At 45.5% G+C, this 27439-nt stretch overlaps 1 protein-coding gene across 1 annotated transcript in view; it reads left to right on the plus strand.

Moving 5' to 3' along the window:
- LOC111184024 (formin-2) overlaps positions 1-27439 on the plus strand; it is a 188742-nt gene that overhangs the window by 24493 nt on the left and 136810 nt on the right. The window contains exons 3-4 of the mRNA XM_089898410.1: positions 9391-9465; positions 9982-10447. Coding sequence (XP_089754536.1) covers positions 9391-9465; positions 9982-10447 — 541 coding nt within the window. The remainder of the gene's footprint in view (positions 1-9390; positions 9466-9981; positions 10448-27439) is intronic.

Below are 27439 nucleotides of genomic sequence, written 5' to 3' on the forward strand. Positions count from 1 at the left end.
CTTGGTTTCCATACGTTTGTTCTCTACATCTGTGTCTCAATTTCTGCCCTGAAAACCTGTTCATCTGTACCATTTTTCTAGGTTCCACATATATGCGTTAATATATATTTGTTTTTCTCTTTATGACTTACTTCACTCTCTCTGTATGACAGTCTCTAGATCCATCCACGTCTCTACAAATGACCCAATTTCGTTCCTTTTTATGGCTGAGCAATATTCCATTGTATATATGTACCATACTTTATCCATTCATCTGTCAGTGGGCATTTATGTTGCTTCCATGTCCTGGCTATTGTAACTAGTGTGGCAATGAACATTTGGGTGTATGTGTCTTTTTGCATTATGGTTTTCTCTGGGTATATGCCCTGTAGTGGGATTGCTGGGTCATATGGTAATTCTATTTTTTTAAGGAACCTCCATACTGTTCTCCATAGCGGCTGTATCAATTTACATTCCCGCCAACAGTGCAAGAGGGTTCCCTTTTCTTTCTTTTTTTTTTTTTTGTGGTACGCGGGTCTTTCACTGCTGTGGCCTCTCCCGTTGTGGAGCACAGGCTCCGGATGCGCAGGCCCAGCAACCATGGCTCACAGGCCTAGCCGCCCCGCGGCATGTGGGATCTTCCCGGCCCGGGGCACGAACCCGTGTCCCATGCATCAGCAGGCGGACTCTCAACCACTGCGCCACCAGGGAAGCCCGAGGGTTCCCTTTTCTCCACACCCTCTCCAGCATTTATTGTTTGTAGATTTTCTAATGATGTCTATTCTAACTGGTATGAGGTGATACCTCATTGTGGTTTTGATTTGCATTTCTCTAATGATTAGTGATGTTGAGCAGCTTTTCATGTGCTTCTTGGCCATCTGTATGTCTTCTTTGGAGAAATGTCTATTTAGGACTTCTGCCCATTTTTGGATTGGGTTGTTTGGTTTTTTAATGTTGAGCTGCATGAGCTGTTTATATATTTTGGAGATTAATCCTTTGTCCATTGATTCATTTGCAAATATGTTCTCCCATTCTGAGGGTTGTCTTTTCGTCTTGTTTGCACTTTCCTTTGCTGTGCAAAAGCTTTTAAGTTTCATTAGGTCTCATCTGTTTATTCTGGGTTTTATTTCCATTACTCTAGGAGGTTGGTCAAAAAAGATCTTGCTGTGATTTATGTCAAAGAGTGTTCTTCCTATGTTTTCCTCTAAGGGTTTTATAGTGTCCGGTCTTACATTTAGGTATCTAGTTCATTTTGAGTTTATTTTTGTGTATGGTGTTAGGGAGTGTTCTAATTTCATTCTTTTACATGTAGCTGTCCAGTTTTCCCAGCACCACTTATTGAAGAGGCTGTCTTTTCTCCACTGTATATCCTTGCCTCTTTTGTCATAGATTAGTAGACCATAGGTTCGTGGGTTTATCTCTGGGCTTTCTATCCTGTTCCATTGATCTATATTTCTGTTTTTGTGCCAGTACCATATTGTCTTGATTACTGTAGATTTGTAGTATGCTCTGAAGTCAGGGAGTCTGATTCCTCCAGCTCCGTTTTTTTCCCTCAAGACTGCTTTGGCTATTCGGGGTCTTTTGTGTCTCCATACAAATTTTAAGGTTTTTTGTTCTAGTTCTGTAAAAAAAAAAAATGCCATTGGTAATATGATAGGGATTGCATTGAGTCTGTAGATTGCTTTGGGTAGTATAGCCATTTTCTCAATATTGATTCTTCCAATCCAAGAACATGGTGTATCTCTCCATTTGTTGGTGTCACCTTTAATTTATTTCATCAGTGTCTTATAGTTTTCTGCATACATGTCTTTTGTCTCCCTAGGTAGGTTTATTCCTAGGTATATTACTCTTTTTGTTGCAGTGGTAAGTGGAAGTGTTTCCTTAATTTCTCTTTCAGATTTTTCATCATTAATGTATAGGAATGCAAGAGATTTCTGTGCATTAATTTTGTATCCTGCAACTTTATCAAATTCATTGATTAGCTATAGTAATTTTCCGGTACCATCTTTAGGATTCTCTATGTATAGTATCATATCATCTGCAAACAGTGACAGTTTTACTTCTTCTTTTCCAATTTGTATTCCTTTTATCTCTTTTTCTTCTCTGATTGCCATGGCTAGGACTTCCAAAACTATGTTGAATAATAGTGGCAAGAGTGGACATCCTTATCTTGTTCCTGATCTTAGAGGAAATGGTTTCAGTTTTTCACCATTGAGGATGATGTTGACTGTGGGTTTGTCATATATGGCCTTTATTATGTTGAGGTAGGTCCCCTCTATGCCCACTTCCTGGAGAGTTTTTATCATAAATGGGTGTTGAATTTTGTCAAAAGCTTTTTCTGCATCTATTGAGACGATCATATGGTTTTTCTTCTTCAATTTGTTAATATGGTGTATCACATTGATTGATTTGCATATACTGAAGAATCCTTGCATCCTTGCGATAAAACCCACTTGATCATGGTGTATGATCCTTATAATGTGTTGTATTCTGTTTGCTCGTATTCTGTTGAGGATTTTTGCATCTATATTCATCAGTGATATTGGCCTGTAATTTTCTTTTTTTGTAGTATGTTTGTCTGGTTTTGGTATCAGGCTGATGGTGGCCTCATAGAATGAGTTTAGGAGTGTTCCTTCCTGTGCAATTTTTTTGGAAGAGTTTGAGAAGGATGGGTATCAGCTCTTCTCACAGTGTTTGATAGAATTCACCTGTGAAGCCTTCTGGTCCTGGACTTTTGTTTGTTGGAAGATTTTTAATCACAGTTTCAATTTCATTACCTGTGATTGGTCTGTTCATATTTTCGATTTCTTCCTGGTTTAGTCTTGCAAGGTTGTACCTTTCTAAGAGTTTTTCCATTTCTTCCAGGTTGTCAGTTTTATTGGAATAGAGTTGCTTGTAGTAGTCTCTTAGGATGATTTGTATTTCTGTGGTGTCTGTTGTAACTTCTCATGTTTCATTTCTAATTTTATTGATTTGAGTCCTCTTCCTCTGTTTCTTGATGACTTTGGTTAATGGTTTATCAATTTTGTTTATCTTCTCAAAGAACCAGCTTTTAGTTTTATTGATCTTTGCTATTGTTTTCTTTGTTTTTATTCCATTTATTTCTGCTGTGATCTTTATGATTTCTTTCCTTCTGATAACTGTGGGTTTTGTTTGGGTCTTCTTTCTCTAGTTCCTTTAGGTGTAAGGTTAGATTATTAATTTGAGATTTTTCTTGTTTCTTGAGGCAGGCTTGTATAGCTATAAACTTGCATCTTAGAACTGCTTTTGGTGCATCCCATATGTTTAGGATTGTCGTGATTTCATTGTCATTTGTCTCTAGGTATTTTTTGATTTCCTCTGTGAGCTCTTGGTTATTTAGTAACGTATTGTTTAGCCTCCATGTGTTTGTGTTTTTTATGTTTATTTCCTTGTAATTGATTTCTAATCTCATAGCGTTGTGGTCAGAAAAGATGCTTGATATGTATTCAGTTTTCTTAAGTTTACTGAGGCTTGATTTGTGACCCAAGGTGTGATCTATCCTGGAGAATGTTCTGTGTGCACTTGAGAAGAAAGTGTAATGTGCTGTTTTTGGATGGAATGTCGTATAAATATCAATCAAATCTATCTGGTCTATTTTGTCGTTTAAAGCTTGTGTTTCCTTATTAATTTTCTGTTTGGATGATCTGTCCATTGGTGTAAGTGGGGTGTTAAAGTCCCCTATATTATTCTGTTACTGTCAATTTCCTCTTTATAGCTGTTAGCACTTGCCTCTGAATTGAGGTGCTCCTATATTGGGTGCATATATATTTATAATTGTTATATCTTTTTCTTGGATTGATCCCTTGATCAATTTTGTGGTATCCTTCCTTGTCTCTTGTAACATTCTTTTTTTAAAGTCTATTTTATCTGATATTAGTATTGTTACTCCAGCTTTTACTGATTTCCATTTGCATGGAATATGTTTTTCCATCCCCTCACTTTCAGTCTGTATGTGTCCCTAGGTCTGAAGTGAGTCTCATGTAGCCAGCATATATATGGGTCTTTTTTTTGTATCCATTCATCCAATCTATGTATTTTGGTTGGAGCACTTAATCCATTCACGTTTAAGGTAATTATCGATATGTATGTTCCTATTACCATTTTTTAAATTGTTTTGGGCTTGTTTGTGTTAGGTCCTTTTCTTCTCTTGTGTTTCTCACTTAGAGAAGTTCATTTAGCATTTGTTTTAGAGCTGGTATGGTGGAACTGTATTCTCTTAGGTATTGCTTGTCTGTAAAGGTTTTGATTTCTCCCTGGAATCTGAATGAGATCCTTGCTGGGTAGAGTAATCTTGGTTGTAGGTTCCTCCCATTTATCCCTTTAAATATGTCATGCCACTCCCTTCTGGCTTGTAGAGTTTCTGCTGAGAAATCAGAGGTTAACCTTATGGGAGTTCCCTTGTATGTTATTTGTCATTTTTCCCTTGCTTCTTTCAATAATTTATTTTGTCTTTAATTTTTGCCAATTTGATTAGTATGTGTCTTGGTGTGTTTCTCCTTGTGTTTATCCTGTATGGGACTCTGTGCACTTCCTGGACTTGGGTGGCTATTTCCTTACCCATGTTAGGGAACTTTTCGACTATAATCTCTTCAAATATTTTCTTGGGTCCTTTCTCTCTCTTCTCCTTCTGGGACCCCCATCATGCAAATGTTGTTGCGTTTAATGTTGTCCCAGAAGTCTCTTAGACTGTCTTCATTTCTTTTCATTCTTTTTCTTTATTCTGTTCTGCAGCAGTAAATTCCACCATTCTGTCTTCCAGGTCACTTATCCATTTTTGTGCCTCAGTTATTCTGCTACTGATTCCTTCTAGTGTAGTTTTCAGTTATTGTATTGTTCATCTCTGTTTGTTTGTTCTTTAATTCTTCTAGGTCTTTGTTAAGCATTTCTTGCATCTTCTCGATCTTTGCCTCCATTGTTTTTCCGAGGTCGTGGATAATCTTCACTATCATTATGAATTTTTTTCTGGAAGGTTGCCTGTCTCCACTTCATTTAGTTGTTTTTCTGGGGTTTTATCTTGTTCCTTCATCTGGTACATAGCCCTCTGCCTTTTCATCTTGTCTCCCTTTCTGTGAATGTGGTTTTTGTTCCACAGGCTGCAGGATTGTAGTTCTTCTTGATTCTGCTGTCTGTCCTCTGGTGGTTGAGGCTCTCTACGAGGCTTGGGCAGGTTTTCTGATGGGAGTGACTGGTGGTGGCTAAAGCTGTGTGTTGCTCTGGTGAGCAGAGCTCAGTAAAATTTTAATCCTCTTGACTGCTGATGAGTGGGTCTGGGTTCCCTCCCTGTTGGTTGTTTGGCCTGAGGTGACCCAACACTGGAGCCTACCTGGGCTCTTTCGTGGGGCTAATGGCAGACTCTGGGAGTGCTCCCACCAAGGAGTACTTCTCAGAACTTCTGTTCCAGTGTCCTTGTCCCCATGGTGAGCCACAGCCACCCCCCACCTCTGCAGGAGACCCTCCAACACTAGCAGGTAGGTCTGGTTCAGTCTCCTATGGGGTCACTGCTCCTTCCTATGAGTCCCAATGCGTACACTACTTTGTCTGTGCCCTCCAACAGTAGAGTCTCTGTTTCTCCCAGTTCTGTTGAAGTCCTGCAATCAAATCCCGCTAGCCTTCAAAGTCTGATTCTCTAGGAATTCCTCCTCCCGTTGTCGGACCCCCAGGTTGGGAAGACTGATGTGGGGCTTAGAACCTGCACTCCAGTGGGTGGACTTCTGTAGTTAAGTTTTCTCCAGTTTGTGAGTCAACCACCCAGCAGTTATGAGGTTTGATTTCACTGTGGTTGTGCCCCTCCTACCGTCTTATTGTGGCTTCTCCTTTGTCTTTGGATGTGGGGTATCTTTTTTGGTGAATTCCAGCGTCTTCCTGTTGATGATTGTTCAGCAGTTAGTTGTGATTCCAGTGCTCTCACAAGACGGAGTGAGAGCACGTCCTTCTACTCCGTCATCTTGAACCAAATCCCCTATATCGTATTTTAGATTCTACATATAAGTGATATCATATGGTGTTTGTCTTTTTCTTTCTGACTTACTTCGCTTACTATGATAATCTGTGTCCATCCATGTAGCTGCAAATGGCATTATTTCATTCTTTATGGCAAAATAATATTCCATTGTATACATGTCGCAATGGAACATTACTTGGAATATTCCAAGTAATTCCAATAATACTTGGAATGGAATACCACATCATCTTTATCTATTCATCTGTTGATGGACATTTAGGTTGCTTTCATATCTTCACTATCATAAATAGTGGTGCTATGAACTTTGGGGTGCATATATTTTTGAAACATTTTTTTGGAGATTTGCCCAGCAGTGGAATTGGTAAGTCATATGGCAGTTCTATTTTTAATTTTTTGAGAAACGTCCATAGTGCTTTTTGTTGTTACTGCACCAATTTACATTCCCACCCACAAAGTATGAAGGTTTCCTTTTCTCCACATCCTCTTCAACATTTGTTATTTGTATACTTTGTGATGATATACCTGGCAGTTTTTATGTGAAAGGAAACCAAGAAATGGGACAGTAGCTGGCGGTGGGGAATGATGTGGGCTCATGGAGATTTTTTTTTACAGTTTAAGCATGTATTTGTGATTCTGGAATCGTCCAGTCTAGAAGGGCATCTTCATGATTCAGAGAGAGAAGGAACAATTAGAGTGAAGTTCCATGTATGCAACAAGGAATTAGATCCAGGACACAGAGGGAAGAACTTGCTTTTGTCTGGATCAGGGTGTCCACCGTGAAGCGTAGGCAGAGGAGGGTGCAGGTGTGGGTGTTCTGCGTATACACTTTGTCCCAGATCCTTGCATTTTCTCAGTAAATTATTTGAGAGGGTCATCATCTCCTCATTGGAAAGAGTGGGATGAGGGGGGCGACTGGAAGCTGAGTTGAGAATGCAGAGCAGGGTTGGGCCTGATTGACGTTTATAGTCAAGATAGTAAAGTGAGAACAGGCAGCGTGTGTGTCTTTCTTCTGTGGTGTTGAGGTGCTCAGGTGCAGGCGGAGGGAAGGGTGGGCCAGGCTGGAGTGTGTGTGAGTTTCCAGGCTGATGTGACAGAGGGAGAGGGAAGTGGGGGCCTGGTTGTGGTGTGGTGGTGGAGCCTGGGATCGACCGGCATGGGTGGCAGTAACCATGTAACCGTGACTAATTCAAGGCCCATGTGGAGGATGAAGGTTTAATGGAGATTCTAGAGGCAGAGCCAAAAGAGTCGTGTTGGGGATTAGATGTCCACACACTGGTTCACTGGTGACCTGCTCTGGGCCAGGCCTCCCTTGAGGTACTGGGTGAAAGTGGTGAACAGACACCAGCATCTGCTGAAATGGAGCTGATACTCCATGTCCTGCTTGGCCCACGGGCTCGCAGGAGCTCAGGGCCCAGCTCTGGAGGCTGAAGGGAATAATGGGACAGGGTGGTAGGTGCTGTTTTAGGGAGGGTGGGGGAAGTGACAGTTGAGAAGAGATGTGAGTGAGTGAGAAAGTGTTGGTCATGCAAGTCCCGGGGCAGAGTGCTCTGGTGCGGGAGCGCCGGGTGGTGCCCAGGGAGCTGCAAGAGGCAGCGGGAGGTGGGACTTGTGTCACAGCCTCAGCCCGAGGGGGACAGGGAGCCCTGAGGGCTGAGTGAACTTGGACGCGGGCCTGGCGCAGGCGGCCCAGCCGGGGGATGGACGGGCCGGGTCCTGCGGGGTGAAGGCAGGACTCACGGTCACGGGTGAGTTACCTCCATGAGCGTCGGTGACGATGATGATGGGGCCGAGGGGAGACCAGGGTGTTGAGTGAGGAGGTGGAGGGCTTAGTGAGGGATGGAAGGGCCAGAAGGAGTGGACGCTGCAGGAATAGGGCCGGCAGGAGTGTCAAGGGCGCTGAGTGTTTGGAGGAGTCACATCGTTTGAAAGTTTTTGTGGAATCAAGAAGTCACCCCCACTCCCTGTCCCTAAGCGTGTGGGATTGGACGTGACATATTCATCCCAGAGGCCTGTGAGAGGAAGGCCTGGGGCATCCGGGCTGTTGTGAAGGCAGGGAGGTGAGGGCAGGGCTCCCAGCCCAGGGCGAGTTTGCCACCAGGGGGACACTCAGGGCTGTTAGAGCTGGAAGTGCTGCCCAGGGGGAGGTGCTTTGGTGAAGGATGTTCGCCCTCAGGGCACGAAGCTCTGAGGCTGTGCTTCCACGCTGCTCCCCTACCACTGCTCATAAGGTTTTGGCTTGATGAACACATACACGTTCATTCACTCTGGGACACACACACGCGAGATCCTGTCTCCCTGTTTTACGTCGTATACAAGATTGAGTTGTAGGAAAGAACTATTTAGCTTTCTGGCCATTTGCAGAGCTACTGTAAGATGGTCTGCATAAGATGGGTTTACTGTAATGACAATCACTTGAGAACTGAGGGATGTGGTTTCCTAGGTGTGTGGGTCCAGTTAGGTGCAGGTAAACTTAAGTTATGTAGGAAAAGGAGTTCAGTTTCCCCTCAGGAAATGTCCTGGGAGACCTGCAAATGCTCTCTAGTGACCCACAGGAACGGAGAAAACAGAGAGCCTCTTTTGCCCTGCTTTGTCATTCTACGTATGAGAGGTAGATTTTGAATTTAGTTTTATTTTACAAACAAACATAGGAAGAGGCACTAAAATTGCATGGAAACCATCCGGCAGAACTGAACATGTATACGTTTGAAATTTAGATGTGACTGATGTGTAGAGTGAGGGCTGGCCCTGCACAACCCCAAGCTGAGAATGCTTTTTACATTTTTAAAAGTTGTTCAGGGCTTCCCTGGTGGCGCGGTGGTTGAGAGTCTGCCTGCTGATGCAGGGGACACGGGTTCGTGCCCCGGTCCAGGAAGATCCCACATGCCGCGAAGCGGCTGGGCCCGTGAGCCATGGCCGCTGAGCCTGCCTGTCCGGAGCCTGTGCTCCGCAACGGGAGAGGCCACAACAATGAGAGGCCCACGTACAGCAAAAAAAAAAAAAAAAAAAAAGTTGTTCAAAACCAAGCCAAACCAAGGAAGAATGTGTAGCAGAGAGCTTAGTTGGCCCTTAAAGCCTAAAATATTTTCTATTTGGTCCTTTGCAGTGAAAGTTTGCTGACCCCTGGTCTAGACCAATATTTCGTTTTCAGTTCTGACCATGATGTGAATGAGTCTTTGTCACAGAATCATAGCACTGTATTCATTCAGAATTCCTGAAAGTGTTCATTGGTTCTTCTGTGCTAGTGGACAGGTCTGCAGGATGTATGCTGGCTGTCAGAGAGTTCGTGTTATAGTGAGGGGGGTAGACATTAAACAAATAATTAACTAAAGTAATTAATGACAAAGAGGAGCTCTGAAGGGAGCCGGGAGAGTGCAGAAGGGGGTCACTGGGAGCTGTTCTGGATACGGGACTTTACTCTAAATTTGAAGACTGAACCTGCTGATGGAGGGAGGGCCGGAGCAGCGGGAACTGAGTGACCCTGGAGACTTCCTGTTCCCTCCACAGTAGGTGATTAGTGCAGAAGCCAGCAAAACCGCTCTCTGGATAGTGAGTTGAGAGTCAGACAGATGAGGGGCTGGCCTGCGGCTCTCGGCTCTGGGTGACCAGTGAGAGCAGACGCCGGGTTACCCCCTCATCGCTCTGCTCTCCCCGCGGCCGGGACTCAGAGCCACGGGACCAGGTGGGCCTGGGCCGCAGCCAACGCTCTCATCTCCATGTGCCTCTCTTCTCTTGTCTCTCTTTGGGAAGTAATAGAAATCCTCAAGTGTAGACCTACCCTAGAGTGATGTTTCTGAGGCTCATATGAGAAGATGTTGAGTTTCTGTCACTCTCCTCTTCAGGGAGGCATTTTCTGTGGGCCAGCCCTGTCCCCTTCCAGTGGCTGGTGCCTGCCTCCCTGCCCACCCCGTTCCTGCCCCCCGACAGCCACCCCTCAGACTGTGAGGCAGCCACTGACATTTCTTAGCCCAAATGGTGACTACTGGCTGCCTCCTCAGAGAGCCACCGGCCAGTTGACAAAGAGTGGAAGGAGGATTTCCAGTGAAACCCAAAAGGCTGGGTCTTCTTCAGATGGAAGAGGATGTAGGTCCCATCACGTGTCCCATTCTCTTTGGAGGCGGGGAGGTATTGTGGGGATGGGAGAGCGACCCAGATCTGTCCTTTCCCGTGTGGTACCCAGGCCCACCTGCAGAGTATTCCCTGTGCACAGCAAAGCCTTGGCAACAGTGCTACCCCAGCTGTGTTTGTCGGCCCCTCCTCCGGGATTCTGAGCCAGGGGACCCGCCAGTGCACCTGCTTAACGACCGTGTCTCCCCTGCAGGGCGAACTCTGCTGGAGAAGCTGTTCAACCAGCAGGAGAACGGGCCTCCAGAAGAAGCAGAGAAGTTCTGCTCGCGGATCATAGCCATGGGTCTCCTTCTTCCTTTCGGTGACTGCTTCAGGGAGCCGTGTGGTCAGGATGCCCAGGCCAGCTCAGCTCCGTTTGATGTAAGTAGGAGAATTCACAGAACTCAATGGCTGTGAAGCAGATTGCAGTGGAAGCAGCAGCTCTGGTGTGTGTCTACCTATCACCCTGTAATTTAAAGACCCGCATGGGATGCAGGCCTTCCTGCCCCTGCCACTCAACAGCTTAGCACATCTGTTTCCTTTCTGACTAGGGTATTCTTAAGTATACTTGCCAAACCTCCTTTTCTTAACAGATGGCCACTCTTGGCAGTTTTCTAGCCTGCTTTAACCAGTGATGGTTTTTAAGTGGCTCTGAGTCGGTATTTCTGACTTAGCTGGTCATGTACATACCTTCAGAAGCAGCTCTGAGGGCAGGGGCTTTGTTCCCAGAAGGCAGCAGGTTTATGCGGGCTTTGGAGCACTATTCCTGTGAGTTCATGGCTCATCCAGGTACTAACTGTTGACACGAAGCAGCACTGTCTGCTTCCTCCCCAGCTCCCACTCACCAAGAGGGTTAATACTTCAGAACAGTCATTCTCAAGCTGTTTGATAACTCATAACAAATAACAGCACAGCTGGGTTGTTGCTTCCAGACCAGAGTATTGCTCATCTTTCTCATGTATGTGGTACGTGTGCGACCCTGGGGGTTGTAATGAGCAGACTTTTTCATGAGGAAAGTGGAGTCTGCTTGGCTCCCTGTGTGGAGCTCGGAGTGTATGAGGCAGGGTACAGGTCTCATCCTTGTAGGTTGGTTACATCTGTGCCCTGCTTCTGACCGCACTCCTTCTCCTCTCTGTGTGCGCGACTGAAAGAGGGGTTTGAAGATGATGGAAATGAGCCCTGGCTGAGATCAAGAAGTGGTAGTAAATAACAAAACGTCCATATGCGCCTGTTTTTCTTCTTCCTGTTCTTTACCCATCACAACTGTGGTCTCCTTTCAGTATTAGGAAAATAAACCACATAAAATATTATGAGATCTTCCTGATACTTCTCATGTGGAAGAAGATTCCCTGGGATGTACTGTGACTTGTGAAGCTTCCTTTTTAAGATCAACTGATCTATCTATCTGTCTATCTATCTGTCATCTATCCATCCATCTATCAGTCGTCTATCTGTCTGTCCATCTATCCATTCATGACATTGCAGCTAACCACTGCTCGGTAGATCTTTTTCTTCTATGAGAAAAATTGGATAATTAAATTTTCCCTCCCTTTTCCTTTTTGAAAGGTGTGTTATTACAGGTACAGAACCTGGGGACAGTTGTGAGCTAAGAGCTTTATTGAGCTGCGTTCTAGGAGATATATCAGTTTGCAACTAGGAATTAGAAGAATTATGGGACAGACAGAGGCAAACACTAGCTGTGCCTCACACTTGCTTTTGGATTAAAACTATTCCCAAGTTGACTGCATTTTCTTCCCTTAAAGCTCAGAAATAAAGTCTTATCAGTCAATAAATGTGGAATTGGAGTAAACTGAAAAGAATAGAATAACCCTTTTCCTCCTTTTTAAAAAAATTACTGAACTAGCTGTTTCTTACCTCCTACTTCCTCCATTCTTGTGTTAGAGAGACTAGTAACCCCTCCCGGCCTTGTCATTTTGGGGGGCAGCCGGCTATGGCATAGAGAGTGACAAGCAAAATGAATGCAGTCCCTTAATATGGTATGAAATAATTCTCTCGGAGTGGGGAATTTCTTTTGCAAGTTTGTGCGGTTGCATTTTCTCACTTTATTCATTGGCTCTGTGCTACCTTTCTACTTTCATGCCAAACCTAACACAAAACAAATAGGAGACATTCTTCCAGATACTTAAATGGCAGTTCAACAGCAGAAATGTGCATTTATTGTATGCATAATTGAGGATTTTCTGCAAAGCTCAGAAGAGCTAACAGTACAGGGAGTTATGCAAACTGAGGCATTAGTGAGGGAAGGGGGAGGAATGCACTTTGTGTAGGGAGAGCAGTTTCTGATAATTAGCCTCTCTGCTGGTTGCCAGAAAGTTGCTGCTAGGATTTTTCACCAACAGTTCTCTTGAGGACAGTTGCCCTTTGAGACACAACAGGAATAAGCTCATGACAGGTCCTCTTCCCACCCCTAATTTTGCTCCCTTCCCTGAGAGCATCACCCTTTATCTCCGTCCACACGGAATTAGAGCCCCAGAGTTTGATGTGGAGATCTTTTTCATGCAGTTTATGGATTGGCCTACTTCAGTCAACCCTCTTGATTCAGTTCCATGTTATTTTATACATTTTTAGGGCCTAACATTTTGCTTTAGAGATGCTATAGAAAATGTGAAAGAATTTCACATTTTCTCTCACATTTTAACTTGGTTGAAACTTCAAGAATACTGAAAAGCAAATAGTTTTGAGTGATAATGTTCATTCATTCATTCACAAATGTTTACTGACTGCACCCTCTATGCCAGGCAGTGTTCTAGGCTCCAGAGATGTATTAGTGAGCAAGAGAACTAAGATTCCTGTTCTCCGTATTTACATCCTGTTCACAGTGGAGCTAGACGGAGAAAACACAAACATGTAGTGGAGGTAATGGACTTACATCAGATTCTGATAAGTGCTGTGAAGGAAGTGAACCTGTGGAATATGGTCAGTGAAGGGGGGGTGGGGAGAGTTTAGAAGGAAGCCCCGCATGTAATGTCAGGAGCCCTGAGGGGAGGTCAGAGGGAAGGTCCCCCCAGGAGCCCAGAGGCAAGTGCAAGTGCCCCCGGGGTAGCGCAGACACGGCCTGAGGACAGAAAGGACTACAGAGCCAGGACGTTCAGGGTCTTGAAAGCCATGGAAGGATAATGCGTTTTTTTAAGTGGGAGCTTTTAGAGGGTTGTGCAGGGGAAGAGCGTGTTTGTTTCGTGCTGCGCATGGCTTATGGGACCTGGCCTTGGGTGCTGTTCCAGGGGCTGAAGCAGGAGCTGGAACAGCAGGGGGGCTGCCGCAGGAGCCGAGCGAGAGCCAGTGGAGGAGACAGAGGGGGCGGTGGGTGTGGGAGGGGTCCTGCCCTGCTGGTGGAGCTAATGGGACCTCCGGGGCTTAGACGAGGGGGGCGATGGAAAAGGGAATCAAAGATGCTGGTGCTGGTCAAAGGTGCTGGTCTTAAGTGTCTGGTGGGTGTTTGCGCCGTTTACTGAGGCCGAGAAGACAGGCCAGTTTTAGGAGGAAAGTATTGTAAGGACAGAACCGGTGTTCCTTATGTACTTTTCTTGAATAAAATTCTGTTTATTTAGAAAACTAATAACCTAGCATATCACCTGATGAACAATAGGTTTTGCTTTCTGCTGAGTGGAACGTCATTGACTTAAGGCCGTGACACTTAACCTTTCTTCAGCCACTGAAAAGGGCTGACAGCCCTTTTCATAGTCACATTTTCTCAAATCAGAAAGAAAGATTGAGCTCCTTTAATAGCCAGTAGCATTGCCATTATCCTCACCTTTGCTTTTTGCTTTGTTTGTTTCTTTGTGTTTTATATCTCAAATAAAACTCTAATCTAGAGCAATTCTGAAGATAGCAAGGGAAAATACAGGAATAATCCTCCTGCCTGCAGCTTGGTAACATGTGTTGTTGAGTTGTGGATTGTGTTCTCTGTGGTCTGAGGAAAGACTTTCTTCTTTTGGAACCTGTTTTACTCATCTGTCAGGTGTGAGGGAAACTCTCTCTTGAAATATTTAGCATGGTTTCTAAATCCTTAGAAATAGCAAAGCATTCACTATTGTGACACACCACATACTTGAAGTTTTGGGCCACTGCCCTGCTACCTGTGGGCAAGGCATCTCAGCCTGCTGCCCACCACGGACCCTGGCTCATTGCCCCTTAGGTGTGGACGGAGGTCATTTTGCCAGAGTACGTTCAGGATATGGCCCCTTAAGACTCCTTCTCCTTAGAATGCCTTTATTCAAATTGAGACCCTTTTTCTGGGTCATATTCATCAGCAGCTGTTTTCAGCAAACCACAATTATCTTACGTAATTGTTGATTATCCATTAGCAAGCTCTTCTAGGATTTCTCCAGTCATAACTATGTCAGGTATCACATAATCTCTTTACATGACAAAAAATAAAGCAAGTATACATGGCCCAAGGATTTTGGCAGGATTATATGGTTTTATCTACCTAATCCTTTAAAACAGATCTTAAACGTCTTTCTAGTAGAATATTTTTGGATGGGCTGTTTTGGGTTTGGCAGATCTGCTGATTTTGGTAAATATGTAGTGATCCCCATGTTTTCCGCATGGGTGGAAGCCTTTGGTGTGTGTATACGGACATAGGTTTGGAGGAGTATATTCTTGAGGCTAGAATTACAGAGAAGGGAGACGTGAAAATCCAGGCCAGAAAGGAATAAGAGAAACGTGATCTTGAACCTGTTGAAAAATGTCATAAATCAACACCAAGATCAGCCACTTCCAGAAACCGAATGAAATGCAATCTCCTCACTGTCATCTGTAGCCAAAATGGAGACTTCAGTGACAAACAGAAATGATCATTTGTATTTAAGTTCTTTTTTTTTTTCAGAGCAAGAAGAATACTTAGATGCTGTTTAGTCAAACCCACACGAATATTTTCCTGAGAAGCAATAAAAGCTATGACAATGTCTTTTAACTCTGAGAGAGCATGTGTGTATATAAAGCTGTATTTTTACTTTTGAAACATTACATACAGTATTAACTCTCAGAAGTTGCTTCATTTGAAATGTGGTATTAAAATTATACTTAATTTTTAGCCCAGCTTTTAAAATTATTTTAGCTGAAATATTTATTTTCCCTGCAGACTTCTCTCTAATGTCAGCATAGAAGTCAGTAGTAAAATGGAAGATTTTATTTTCTGAATTCATTTAGTAGCCATGTTTTATATCTGTTCCGTTACCTAGGTGATCACTGCATAATCCATTATAAGCAGGGTGACAAGAGTAGATTGAATCTGTAATGCTTTCTCAGTTTTACTCACACAGTTTTTTTTTTTTTTTCTTTTTTTAATTTGAAGGACTTAGAAATGTCTAAAGCACCACCTTCCCATGGTGACGAGAGCAGAAGGGCTGGGAGACCAGCAGTGGCCCTGCCCCTCGCCTGCTGCTCACTTTCAGTCCCTCCCCGTGTGGTGCCCCCACCCTTGTTTAGCTGGTGTTGATTTCTGGTGTTTTAGCCTTGCTGATGCAGTTATCCACATTACTGTCACTTTCTGGGTGTCCCTATTCCTCCCGGCGTGGTTCCCGTTGCTGTCCTAGTTCCCTGTGGTCATTGGCTTTGAACATGAAACAGTAAGCTTTCTGATGTGTCGTCGTTCCGCCAACACCGGGTTCTGTCTCCGGCCACCCCGCCTGTTGTTAGCTCCTCTGCTGACCCCTCCAGCTGGTCCACGCCGGGACTGTGCCAGCTTCCAGCAGGTGCACTTTCATCCTTAGGGCATATTTTTATGGTTACTGTCTTATCTGTAAGTTTATTCTAAAAGTTGAAGAAGATATGCATACTCTAAATATTGCCCAGACGAGGCAGTTCTGTGTTCTGATTTCATTTCCTTCTCAACATCCCAATATCACAGTACCTAGGACACTCAAACCAGGATGTTCCTGGGGTCAAGTTCAAACGGATTCTGTTATTTCAGTAAACAGTCACTTGCTCAGAAGTATCCCATATTTAGTTTAGTTTTCATTTGTTTTATCCCTTTCTTATACAGGGAGCCTCCATCCAGTGCAACAAAATTTTTTATTGTCTTTTTTCTTCTTCTCTGTTCTTTCTTTTTCTTTTCTTTTCCTTTTGTTTTTCTTTCCTTCCTTTTCTTTTCTTTCCTATTGGGAGAAGACACATGTAACTTTCTTTGCTTTTTTCTTCTCTGTTCTCAGTATCTTGGAGTTTTTACTTCATTCTTACTGTTTAATGACATTCTTTTGTTACCGAGCCCAAGCTCCTTCTGCACTGCGAACGACAGATCAGTACTTTGGGAGATGAGCTGCTGGATCAAGGAATAACGACTTTAATCTCAAAGCTAGCCCAACGAGAAATTGGCAGATCAGCGCCTCAGAAAGCCATCTTCCCTCCTTCCGATTGGGGCTCCTTTTATACAGAATGGGGAGGGGCCCACTGTGGGGCAGCCAATGGCTGAGCGGGCCCGCTGTTACCCGGAGTAGGAAGGTGCGATGCCAGCCAGCGCCCGGGGTTGAAGAAGTACTGGCTGTCCCAGCAACGTCGTCCTCCAGCTCTTGGTGGAACTAGGCACACAAGCGGGGAGACCGCAGTGGCCACGTGGAGGGGGCTGTTGCCCGTTACTGGGATCGCTGTCTGAGGCGCTGGCACCTAGGTCTCAGCCCGGCACTGGCTTCACCAGTCAGTTCGTGACCGCTGAGGTGGCCCGGGAGCTAGTGTCCCCGGAGTGGAACTCCCTCCTGCCTGCTTGCACAGTGGGTGGGCGCAGGCGCGGGGCCAGGCTGATAGGCTAGGCCATGCCCGAGCATGCAGAAGTGCGGTGGAGTGGCCCCTGCGCCAACCACCCGGCCAGCGCCAGGGAAGGAGGAGGGAAGGGCCCATCACGCTTGGGGTTCGGGCTGGGGAGGTCGCTATGACACTTTGAATTCTCCTTAAGACGCAGTAGTCTTAAGCAGTATGTGGTCTGAATGTGTGTGTGTCCCACATTCACATCCAGGGATACTTAATGTGATGGTGTTAGGGTGGGGCCTTTGGGAGGTGCTGAGGTCATTAGGTGTAGCCCCAATGATGGGTTAGCATCTTATGAATGAGACCCCGTCACCCCTTGCACCGTGTGAGGACTCAGGGAGAAGGAACCAGATGTGACGCAGGAAGATGCCGTGGCCCGAATATGCTGGCACCTTGATCTTGGACTTCTAGTCTCTAGAGCTGTGTAAAAGAAAGGTCTGTTGTTCTAAGGCACCCAAAGTGTGGTTTTGTTAAAGCAGCCCCGAATGATCTACGATAACTGCGGATTTCCTCTTCTAATTTATTTATTTGTTTATTGAGGTATAGTTGATGTATAGAATTATATAAATTTCAGGTGTAACAACATAGTGATTCACATTTTTTTTTTTTTTTTTTGCCATATGCGGGCCTCACTGCTGTGGCCTCTCCCGTTGCAGAGCACAGGCTCTGGACGCGCAGGCTCAGCGGCCATGGCTTACGGGCCCAGCCGCTCCGCGGCATGTGGGATCCTCCCGGACCGGGGCACGAACCTGTGTCCCCTGCATCAGCAGGCGGACTCTCAACCACTGCGCCACCCGGGAAGCCCAGATTCACAATTTTTTAAGGTTATATTCCATCTATAGTTATTATAAAATATAGGCAATATTCCCTGTGTGGTACCATGTATCTTTATTTTAGATATACCATGTATATCTAAATATATAAATATAAAGATATACCATGTATCTTATTTATATATAAGGATATACCATGTATCTTATATATATATATAAATTTTTATATATTTTTATAAATTTATATATATTTTATTTATATATAAAGATATACCATGTATCTTATTTATTTTATACATAGATCCTCTTTCAATTTAGATCAGGGTCTTGATATGCAGTTATGATTTACATTTCTTTTCTTTCACCTCCTCCCCTTTCTCTTGCCCCGCCCACCCCTAACTACAAGGGCCACACACATTAAAAGAAAGCCTCTATTCTCAACTGACTTACATCGACTTAAATAAGACGTGAAAACAAATTATTGGAGTTTAGTGGTTGAAATGGGCTCTAGTCAGGCTGTCCTGGATTTGAGCCCTGGATTTTCCACTTTACTGTGCAAACTAAGGAAAATGGCTTAATTTCTCAGTTTGTCACTTCTGTAAAATGAGGAGTGATATAGTAGTTTCTGCGTAAGAAGAAAGCATGAACACAAGTAAAACTTTTTGTATAGTATGGGGTGTACAGTGAGTGTTGGATGTGTGCAGTGTTATTGTATTTGGGGTCCCAGTGGAGACATGCACAGTAGGGGGAGCAAAAAGGGAGGGTTGACTGAGTCCCCTTGTAGTTCGGGAGGTAGTACTTGGGAAGGGCCTGAGGGTCCACGAGGAGTTGACTGCGGGGACCGGCTACAAAAGGAATGTTTGTGCTCGCCATGGAGATGCAAGTGACCATGGAATACAAGTGGTTCTGGATTGTAAACTGGGAGACTGAAGGATGGAAAGGAGGCCAGACGTGTAAACAAGGACATTTATGTCATCCTGGTGATGCTTTTAAATAATTTTGTGTAGTTAAACCATAAACAGATTGGCATTTATAGAAGAAAAATTATTTTGGTGGCAGAATGGAGAATGGATTGAAGAAATTTAAAATTAGGGTCTGGGTGGTGGGTAAAAGTGACTAAACTGAAACAGGGGCAGTGGGGAAGGAAAGAGACAGATGTGGGGAATATTCAGGATTTACCATTGTCAGGACTTGATGTTTGATTGGATGCCTTCCTTGGTTTCTGATTCACACCTGTGGGTGGAGGGTGATTCTCAGAATGTGAAAGCGAGAACAAGTTTCAGGCAAGACGGTCATTTTCGTTTGGACATCTAGAATTCACGACTCCTTGGGACATTGTGGTGACAATTCTGGAGGACGGAGGAACTGGGGTTACTAGCATAGGCCATGAGTTATGTGCTAAAAAGGTAAGTGAATAAACCTCGTAAGTCAAGATACAGTGGAGAGAAGTACATTGGGGTAAAATTCTTACGGACAGTGAAGAGCAGGTGTAGAGAGACTAGAGGGAATGGATTCGCGGGAGGCTTGGCTGGAGGAGATCCTTTAAGACCTGAGGGGCGGAGCTGGTCTCCTGATTCTGAAGTCCAGCCTGTGGAGTGATTAGACCTGAGGGGCTCAGGGGTTGGCTGAGGCTTGATGCCTCCCAGGATGGTGGAGGACGTTCTGAGAAGCAGCTGTGGGGTTGTGGGACAGGGAGAGGAAGGCGGGGCCATGAGAGGAAGGCGGGGCCTTGAGAGGTAGGTGGATCTGTGGGAGAAGGCGGGGCATCAAGAGGTAGGTGGGGCCTTGAGAGTTGGGAGGGGCCAAGGAGGCAGGCCAGGGTCCCCGCTGAGGGGGTCGATGATGACACTGCTAGGTGAATGGGGCTTCAGAGGTGGAGAGGAGTTTGCACAGGGTGGGCCTGGAACATTCTCTAGATGATTCTGGAGGCCTAGGTTGTGCGGCCACCTTGTATGAGAGGAATCAGGAAAGTCACCTTTCAGCTCAGCTGTCACTTGCTGGGCTTTCACATCCACCTTGTCAGTTACCGTCTTGGGTCTTCAGTCCCAGCTCTTCGCTCCAGCCTGTGGTTCTCAGTTCAGGGCCACGGTCCTTCCAGCGTGGGATTGGCAATGTCTGAGGATATTTGGTCGCTACAATGGGGGAGGGGTGCAGCTGGCATCTAATGGTGGAGGTCAGGGATGCTGCCCAGCACTTTACAGGACCCCTCCCCCAACAGAGAGTGTCCAGTACAATGCCAGCAGTTGAGAAACCATGTGATGACATTTGACCGTATCATATTCCTACGTAAAGCCTTTTTAGTTCTTTTTCTGTCCGAATGAAGCCCAGATTCCTTGGACCTCCATGACCTGCCTGCTTCTCCAGCTCGTGACCCACCTCCCTTTCTTTCTCCAAACCCTGTCCTTCACCTCCCGAAGTGCTTCTCAGTTTCCCCGATTGTCCATGGAGCTGGATGAGAGCTCCTGCTTCTGCTCCTGAACTGTTACTTCCTAGTTTAGTTCACTCTCTGTCAGAGAATGCTCTTCAGAGTTAGATGTCACTCCTCAGACACCTTCCTTGACCACCAAAGTCTGTATTTTCTGTCTCAAAGGACCTTACATGTGTCATAATAGGCTACACACTCTGCATGCCCCAATGCACATTAAATCTTCCGTGGAGGTGTCTTCGTGATGGTGCAGTACTGCATCCCTGTGCTTACTGTGGAAACACAGATGTACAGTGAACGCAGGGATCTGACGTCCCCAGAGGGGTCAGAGCAGACTCTAGTCCCAGACTGTGGATTCTGGTCCATCTCCTCCACTTACTGAAGAGGTTGGGACAGGTACCCAAGGTTATAGGCTAAAAATTTTCGTGTATAATAATAGTACCTACCTCTGGGGACAATCTTGAAGATTAAATGAGATTAACTGATAAAGCATTTACCGTAGCACCTGGCATGTATTAAGTGCCCAGTAAATACTAGTGTTCACTATTTTTATTTTATTTCAAGTTTCTATCACAAACTCAGCAGAGCTGTTCAGTAAATATACTTTGATTTCACGAGGCTGGAGGGAAAGCCACGGTGACTGAGGAAGGGAAGACCTGCAAGATCTATTTTTTTTTTTTTTTGCGGTACGCGGGCCTCTCACTGCTGTGGCCTCTCCCGCTGCGGAGCACAGGCTCCGGACGCGCAGGCTCAGCGGCCATGGCTCACGGGCCCAGCCGCTCCGCAGCATGTGGGATCCTCCTGGATTGGGGCTCAAACCCGCGTCCCTTGCATCGGCAGGCGGACTACTCAACCACTGCGCTACCAGGGCCTGCAAGATCTATTAAGTAGATTGTTTTGAATGATCAGGAGTTACTTATATTTCATAATCACGTGAACTTGGACAGAAAGAAGGTGGAGGATGGATGGAGTGTGGATTTGCTCAGGAATTGCTTGGCTTGGGAACCGACTCTCTACTGGATCTCTGCTTCCAGGATTTTTGTCATTCTTCTTTCTTAATCTACTTGCTACTCTTGATTTTACTGGTGTAATTCCCACCTTCTTCCCACAACCCTCCCTCCCCACATCTTTCTGGAGAGAGTAGGAAAAGCTGTGGGTCAGATACCTGCCAGTTTGTGAAGGTGAAGCCATCACGCCCACTTAGTGGTGTGTTCATGGCCACTTCATAGTGACCAAATGCTTCCCTGGGAAAGTGTCACATGCAAATATTGGCACATCACTTACTTACTTGTAGTGTCAACCTAAATAAAGGATGTAAGCTGAGGCAAGCTCAAATGACCAGAAATTGAGTTTATTGGGGAAATAGCAGAGGACTTGCAATTCAGGAAGTCAGTTGAGGGTTCAGGGCAGCTCTGTTTATGGGCAAGGAGTGAAAAGATGGGGCATCCAGCCAGAGTCCAGGCAGTGAGTTCATTGGCTTGAAGATGGGGAGGGACTCTTGGCTGGTGTTCACTGGTCAGGAGACAGGTTTCCGTCTTCTGTAAACCAGGCACTTAGGGGAAATCAGTCTCTTGGTTCCTCAGTTTGTTTCCTGGGGGTGCATGCGTGAGAGTCTCCATCCCCTCCTCCAGTTCCATTTCAGGCTGAAATCCTCTCGTGGTCACTTCCGCTTGCTCTGTTGTGTGTGTGTCCAGCATACTTTGTAGACAGTGTGGCCTGAATGAATGAAAGTACCGCTGTCTACAAGGATGTCTGCTTTACTCAGAATTCCTGAGACAGCGGGACCCAAGGGCTAGAGGTTGGTTTATACCCAACATTGTTCTTTTCTCTCAGAGACTCTACCACGTGGAATACACTTAATTTTCTTGGCTGGATAATTCTTGTAGGATAAAATTATTGAAGGGAACAGTCAATAAATATAAACAGGAAGAAATCTGCTTACTATTCTTAGTTTTCTTCAAGGGGGATTTCTTCATCCAATTTTAGTTTTAGTTAGAAAAAGATGATTTCCTAAATAATATAAGTGGATTGTGTCAAGAAGTTCTGCGTTAGTTTCTTTCTTTGCTGGCTGAACACTTGCATGGTTTTTAAATAGTTGTATTAGTAACCTTTCTTTAGCACAGGCTTGATTGTATTGTGGGTCAGATTACATCCCCTAGGATTGTAGTCATATGGTTCAGTGTGAAGGAGAAGGATTTTTTTCTCTGGACTCAATCATTTTATGATTGTATGTAGTAATCAGTATCCAACCTTTTATGCATATGAATTGAAGTAAATATATTTTGAGATTATTTTATTTTTTTGACTTGGTATGTGGTTTAGTAAATTTCTAACATGTGCTGCTTTCTGTGTATTTTATTTTAGAAGGCAAAAGAGCTGATTCCCCTACCACCTCCTCCCCCCATTATGCTCAATTCCAGAGTATTGTTGCGAAAGTAGGCATGGTTTGGTTGTTATTACCTCACCACAATGTTCTGAGCTTAGAGGAAATGCTGTCAGGACTTTTATGGATTTCAGGATAGTCCCCAGCCATGAAGGTCATTGACGTTCAGAAAAATCAAGTTTCAAAAACTGATTTGTGGGACTTCCCTGGTGGCGCAGTGGTTAAGAATCCGCCTGCCAATGCAGGGGACACAGGTTCGAGCCCTGGTCCGGGAAGATCCCACATGCCGCAGAGCAACTAAGCCTGTACGCTGTCTAGAGCGCTCTAGAGCCTGCAAGCCATAACTGCTGAACCGTGCACCACAACTACTGAAGCCTGTGTGCTCTAGAAGCCCGTGCTCTGCGACAAGAGCAGCCACAGCAATGAAAAGCCCACGCACCGCACTGAAGAGTAGCCCCTGCTCACTGCAACTAGAGAAAGCCCGCGTGCAGCAATTAAGATGTAACGCAGGGCTTCCCTGGTGGCGCAGTGGTTGAGAGTCCGCCTGCCGATGCAGGGGACGCGGGTTCGTGCCCCGGTCTGGGAGGATCCCACGTGCGCGCGGAGAAGCTGGGCCCGTGAGCCGCTGAGCCTGCGCGTCTGGAGCCTGTGCTCCGCGATGGGAGAGGCCACAGCGGTGAGAAGCCCACGTACTGCAAAAAAACAACTGAAGATGAAAAATTAATAAAATTTTAAAAATATTTAAAAGTGTCTTAAAAATAATATTAAAAAAACCCCTCATTTGTGGCAGTTACACTTTTTAAGTTAATGACGTACTTTTTTCTCTGTGGTTTGTTTCTGCTCATTTAAGGGGCATGCTATTCTGGATGCCTGTTTTGCTTTCTCAAGTGGCGTTTTTTATCCCTCCTCTGGCAAACTGGGTGATGCAGAATTCATTTTGAGTTTATTAGATGGACTTTTATTAAAATGGGTGACTCAGCCCAACTTTTCTTTCGTGATTTTCTTGTCTTTCTCCTGGATGTGCACTGAATAGTAATGAGTTGTGTGGGTGTGACTCGCATTTTGGTGGACTCCTTCTCCCATCCCAAGATCCAGGAGGAGTGCAGAACTTGAAGGGCCCTTGGACCCAGAAGACACCAGCCAACCAGGAGCTTAGAGGGCTTTTCCTCCAGAGTTTTACTAGCCTTTGGAAATCTTAAAGATGATTTATTTCCTTTGTATTACTTTATTGTCTAGATGAGGGGTTGGCACAGTTTGTTAAAGTTGGCCAGAGGGAAGATATCTTAGGCTTTAGTAACTGTTTCACAGCGTCTGTCACAGTACCCAGCTCTGCTGTCATCCTGTGAGAGCCGCCGTGGAAAACGTGCAGTGAATAAGCGTGACTGTTATTTCCTAACAAGATTTCATTTTCAAATATGGGGAGCAGCTGCAGTTTGCTGGCCCCTGGTCTATACTTAGGTAAAATGTAAAATGTAAATGTATTGTGTCAGTGTGACTTTTCCCTCCGTCTCTAACCATGTGTGGTCACCAGCCAGTCACATAATAGTGACTTTTTTTTCATGAAAAATGCAGCTCCTCTCCCTGTGCTGTGTCGCTCACTGTCCCAAGGCCTGCCAGGTGGGCAGATGCAATGGCACAGTGTTTCGTGGGGACAGAAGACTTGAGTTCCGAGGGGTCATTGTGGCTGGACCACAGTGTCCAGTGTGAGGGGCGGGCATGGGGGGGGTCATCTGCAGAGAAGATTCTGGGTGGTACCCAGAGCCCTTGATGGAGGCTTCTGGAAGACAGGTTTAGGAATTGGAACTCAATCCTGGGAGCGGTGGGGAACCACTGGAGGGTTTTACGCAAAGGAGTGTTTTTTTTGTTTATTTATTTATTTTTTTACCATGCGGAACACTAAACTTTATTCACTTTATATATTTCACTGTTATAAAGTATTTACTTCTTGCTTTGACAAAAGAATGAAAAATACAGGAGCACTGAACAACTCCTCTTTAGGAGAAAAGGGTTATATATACAGCTGTGGGGAGTTATGGTTCCTCCTTGACATATGACGAAAAACAGTAATAAAATAGTGCTTCATTGATCAACAAAGGGCTAAGAGCTGCAAGCATTTATTCACACTCTACATCAGACCCAAGAAACCCATATCGTAACCTCTGGCACCTGTCACGAGGACCTGCTCAATCTTTAATTAGACTGACTGCTCCCTACCTGCAAGGCCAGACCACACAGAGTGCGGAGAACTTACACCCTCTTTCACTAAATTCAAATTCTGAGCAACCTGCTGTCATTAGGAAGTCAGAGACAGGCTCAGTTGCTCTTGGCTTTGCCTGGACTGACAGTTCCATGGAAGGCTTCTGGGCCACGTGTTAACTACACCCAGGCACACACAGGAGCCAGCTTCCTGAGCCACAACTTGCCCTTAGCCAGGGAACTGCTTCCAAAGGGTCAGGAGGGTCCCCAGGCCTCACCCCCACTGCCCACCACCATCCACCCTGATAGCAGTTAGCAGCTGTTAGCAGAGCCAGGCATGGCCCTTCCCGTGAGAGGGAGGGCAGGCACAAAATATGGATGCTGAAATCACAAAGCACAGACCTAAACTCAGCAGAGGAGTGTTTTAGAGACACCTTTCTGGGTGCTTGTGGAGTCTGGACCGAGGGGTGTTCTGTGGGCCTGACTTGGAGGCTGGAAGATTCTGAGGAAGATGAAGTGGGAATCCAGGGGAACGGAGGTGCTGCCTTTAGCTATGGACATGGTGCTGGGGATGAAGAAGGGGCAGTTCTGATGATACTGGTAGATTAGTGGTTCTCCCAATGAGAGCAAGCACTGAATCACCTGGAGGACTTGTGAGCGCAATTGCTGGGCCCACCCCAGAGATTCTGAGTCAGGAGGTCTGAGCTGGGTTTCCAGGTGATGCTGCTGCAGGTGGTCCGGGACCACACTCTGAGAAGCTCTGCCTTGGAAGGTCCAGATGACGAGCCTCAGGGATTTGGCTGATGGTATAAAGGTGAGGGAGAGGGCAGGAATAAGGAGGGTATGTGCCCAGATTTCCGGCTTGGGCGACAGGGGAGAGGGTGGTGCTCTTTACTGTGTGAAGTACAGGAGGAGCAGGTCGGGAGAACAGTTAGTTCAGTTTAGGTCTTACTGAATTTACGGATAAGCTCCTGAAAGATATGCAAAAGTAAGTGGTTATGTGTGTCTAGGGGTCAGGAGGCAGAGCCTAGGGGGAGAGAGATGGAGGAATCTTCATCTCGTAGATGATTCCCAAAGCTGTTATGCATTGAAAAGTGCCTGCAGGGTGAGAATCAAGCAGGGCCTTATGCACAGATGAACATTTATGCAACGGGCCGGGGGAAAACTGCACGGGGCAGGTAAAGAGCAGTCAGAGGTGGGGCAGAAAAAAAGATTAAAAAAACAGATTGAGTATTAAGTGATATAAAATGTTGCTAAGAGGTCAAGGAAGGGCAAGACTGAAATGTAGTCATTGAATTTGCCAAAGTTATCATCAATAACCTTTCAGATGTAGAGAGCAGTCTGGGTGGTGTCCAGGGGCCGCTGGCCTGGTCTCTGCAGGCTGAGGCTGGACGGAGGGTCTGGATGAGCTGGGGAGATGGGAGGGGTCAGCGCAGGTGTGTGATGAGAGCCAGCGGCTTTGTGTCAGGTGGGTTAGGAGTGGGGAAGGGGAAGTACCTTTTTAAAACAAAGTTTGGGAGTGTTTAGAGCCTGTGCAGATGCTGATGGGAGGGATCCGATAGAGAAGGAGAACTGATAGTCCTGGAAAGCAGAGGGAGGGCATGCGTAGCTTAGGTGGCGGCTGGCCTGGGACACGGACAGGAACACCTGTGTGTGAAAACAGCCGTGGGAAGGGGGATGCAGTGCAGGTGGGCTTTCTAGGTGGCTCATGGGAAGGTGAGGGAGTGCTGGCGGCTTCCGCATTCCCTCTGCATTAGGAGGCGTCCACATCTGCACTGGGTGAGTAGGGGTGTGTGAGGCCAGATGTTTGAAAATGGTGTGGAAATGGTTCATTTGGATGCCCCAGAAGTGGGACTGAGGGCCCGCGGGAGGGATGGGAGTGCCCATGGAGGCCGGTGGAGGTTCAGGGTGGTGGGTTAATGTCGGCTCTGCCCCAGCACTGGGTGTGGCAAAGGCCAAGCAGGGCATGGATCTCAGGCTGGTTGTGTGCCGGGTGATGCATCTGAAGGTGAGTGAGGATGGGAATTGGTAGTGGAAAGAGCTGACAGATGAGGTCACTCAAGCTCAGAATGGGAGAGTGACTTACCTGTGACTGAAATACTCTGGGAAGAGCCAGAAATCTCAGTCTCTTGACGCTCAGGTCAGTCATTTTTCCCCACACCACCCTGCCTCTGTGAGAGAAGGAAAAACTTCTTCCACTAGAAACAGGTTCTGACTTTCCCCATGTTCTTGGTGGTTAATGGTCCCAGCGCATTCATTAACTGTGGTTGGGTAATGAGTATTTCTTTTCTTTTTTTTAACATCTTTATTGGAGTATAATTGCTTTACAGTGGTGTGTTAGTTTCTGCTTTATAACAAAGTGAATCAGTTATACATATACATATGTACCCATATCTCTTCCCTCTTGCGTCTCCCTCCATCCCTCCCACCCTCCCTAACCCACCCCTCTAGGTGGTCACAAAGCACCGAGCTGGTCTCCCTATGCTATGAGGCTGCTTCCCACTAGCTATCTATTTTACGTTTGGTAGTGTATATATGTCCAATGAGTATTTCTTTAACAAAGCAATTGTGTGACTTCTGGGTCAGGTGAACATGCTGTCAGGAATCTTGGACATTTTTAGAACTGTTTGAAAAAGACGTTGGAGTTCCATGTAAGTAAATACTGGGGATTCAAAGATGGAAGACGGTCTAGGAAGAATGGAGCTAGTATTAGTAGCCTGAAAAATCTGTATGGAAGATGAGTTCCCGAAGATGTACTTTAAATACTGCCCTGAAAGGAGAACTTTAAAAACGAGAATTTTCCCACGACGTTCCATACGACAACACTGATGTCT

This window comes from Delphinapterus leucas, chromosome 16 (genome assembly GCF_059928025.1).
Source record: "Delphinapterus leucas isolate spDelLeu-1000000601 "Yukka" chromosome 16, BTC_Dleu_Yukka2, whole genome shotgun sequence".
Classification (NCBI taxonomy): domain Eukaryota; kingdom Metazoa; phylum Chordata; class Mammalia; order Artiodactyla; family Monodontidae; genus Delphinapterus; species Delphinapterus leucas.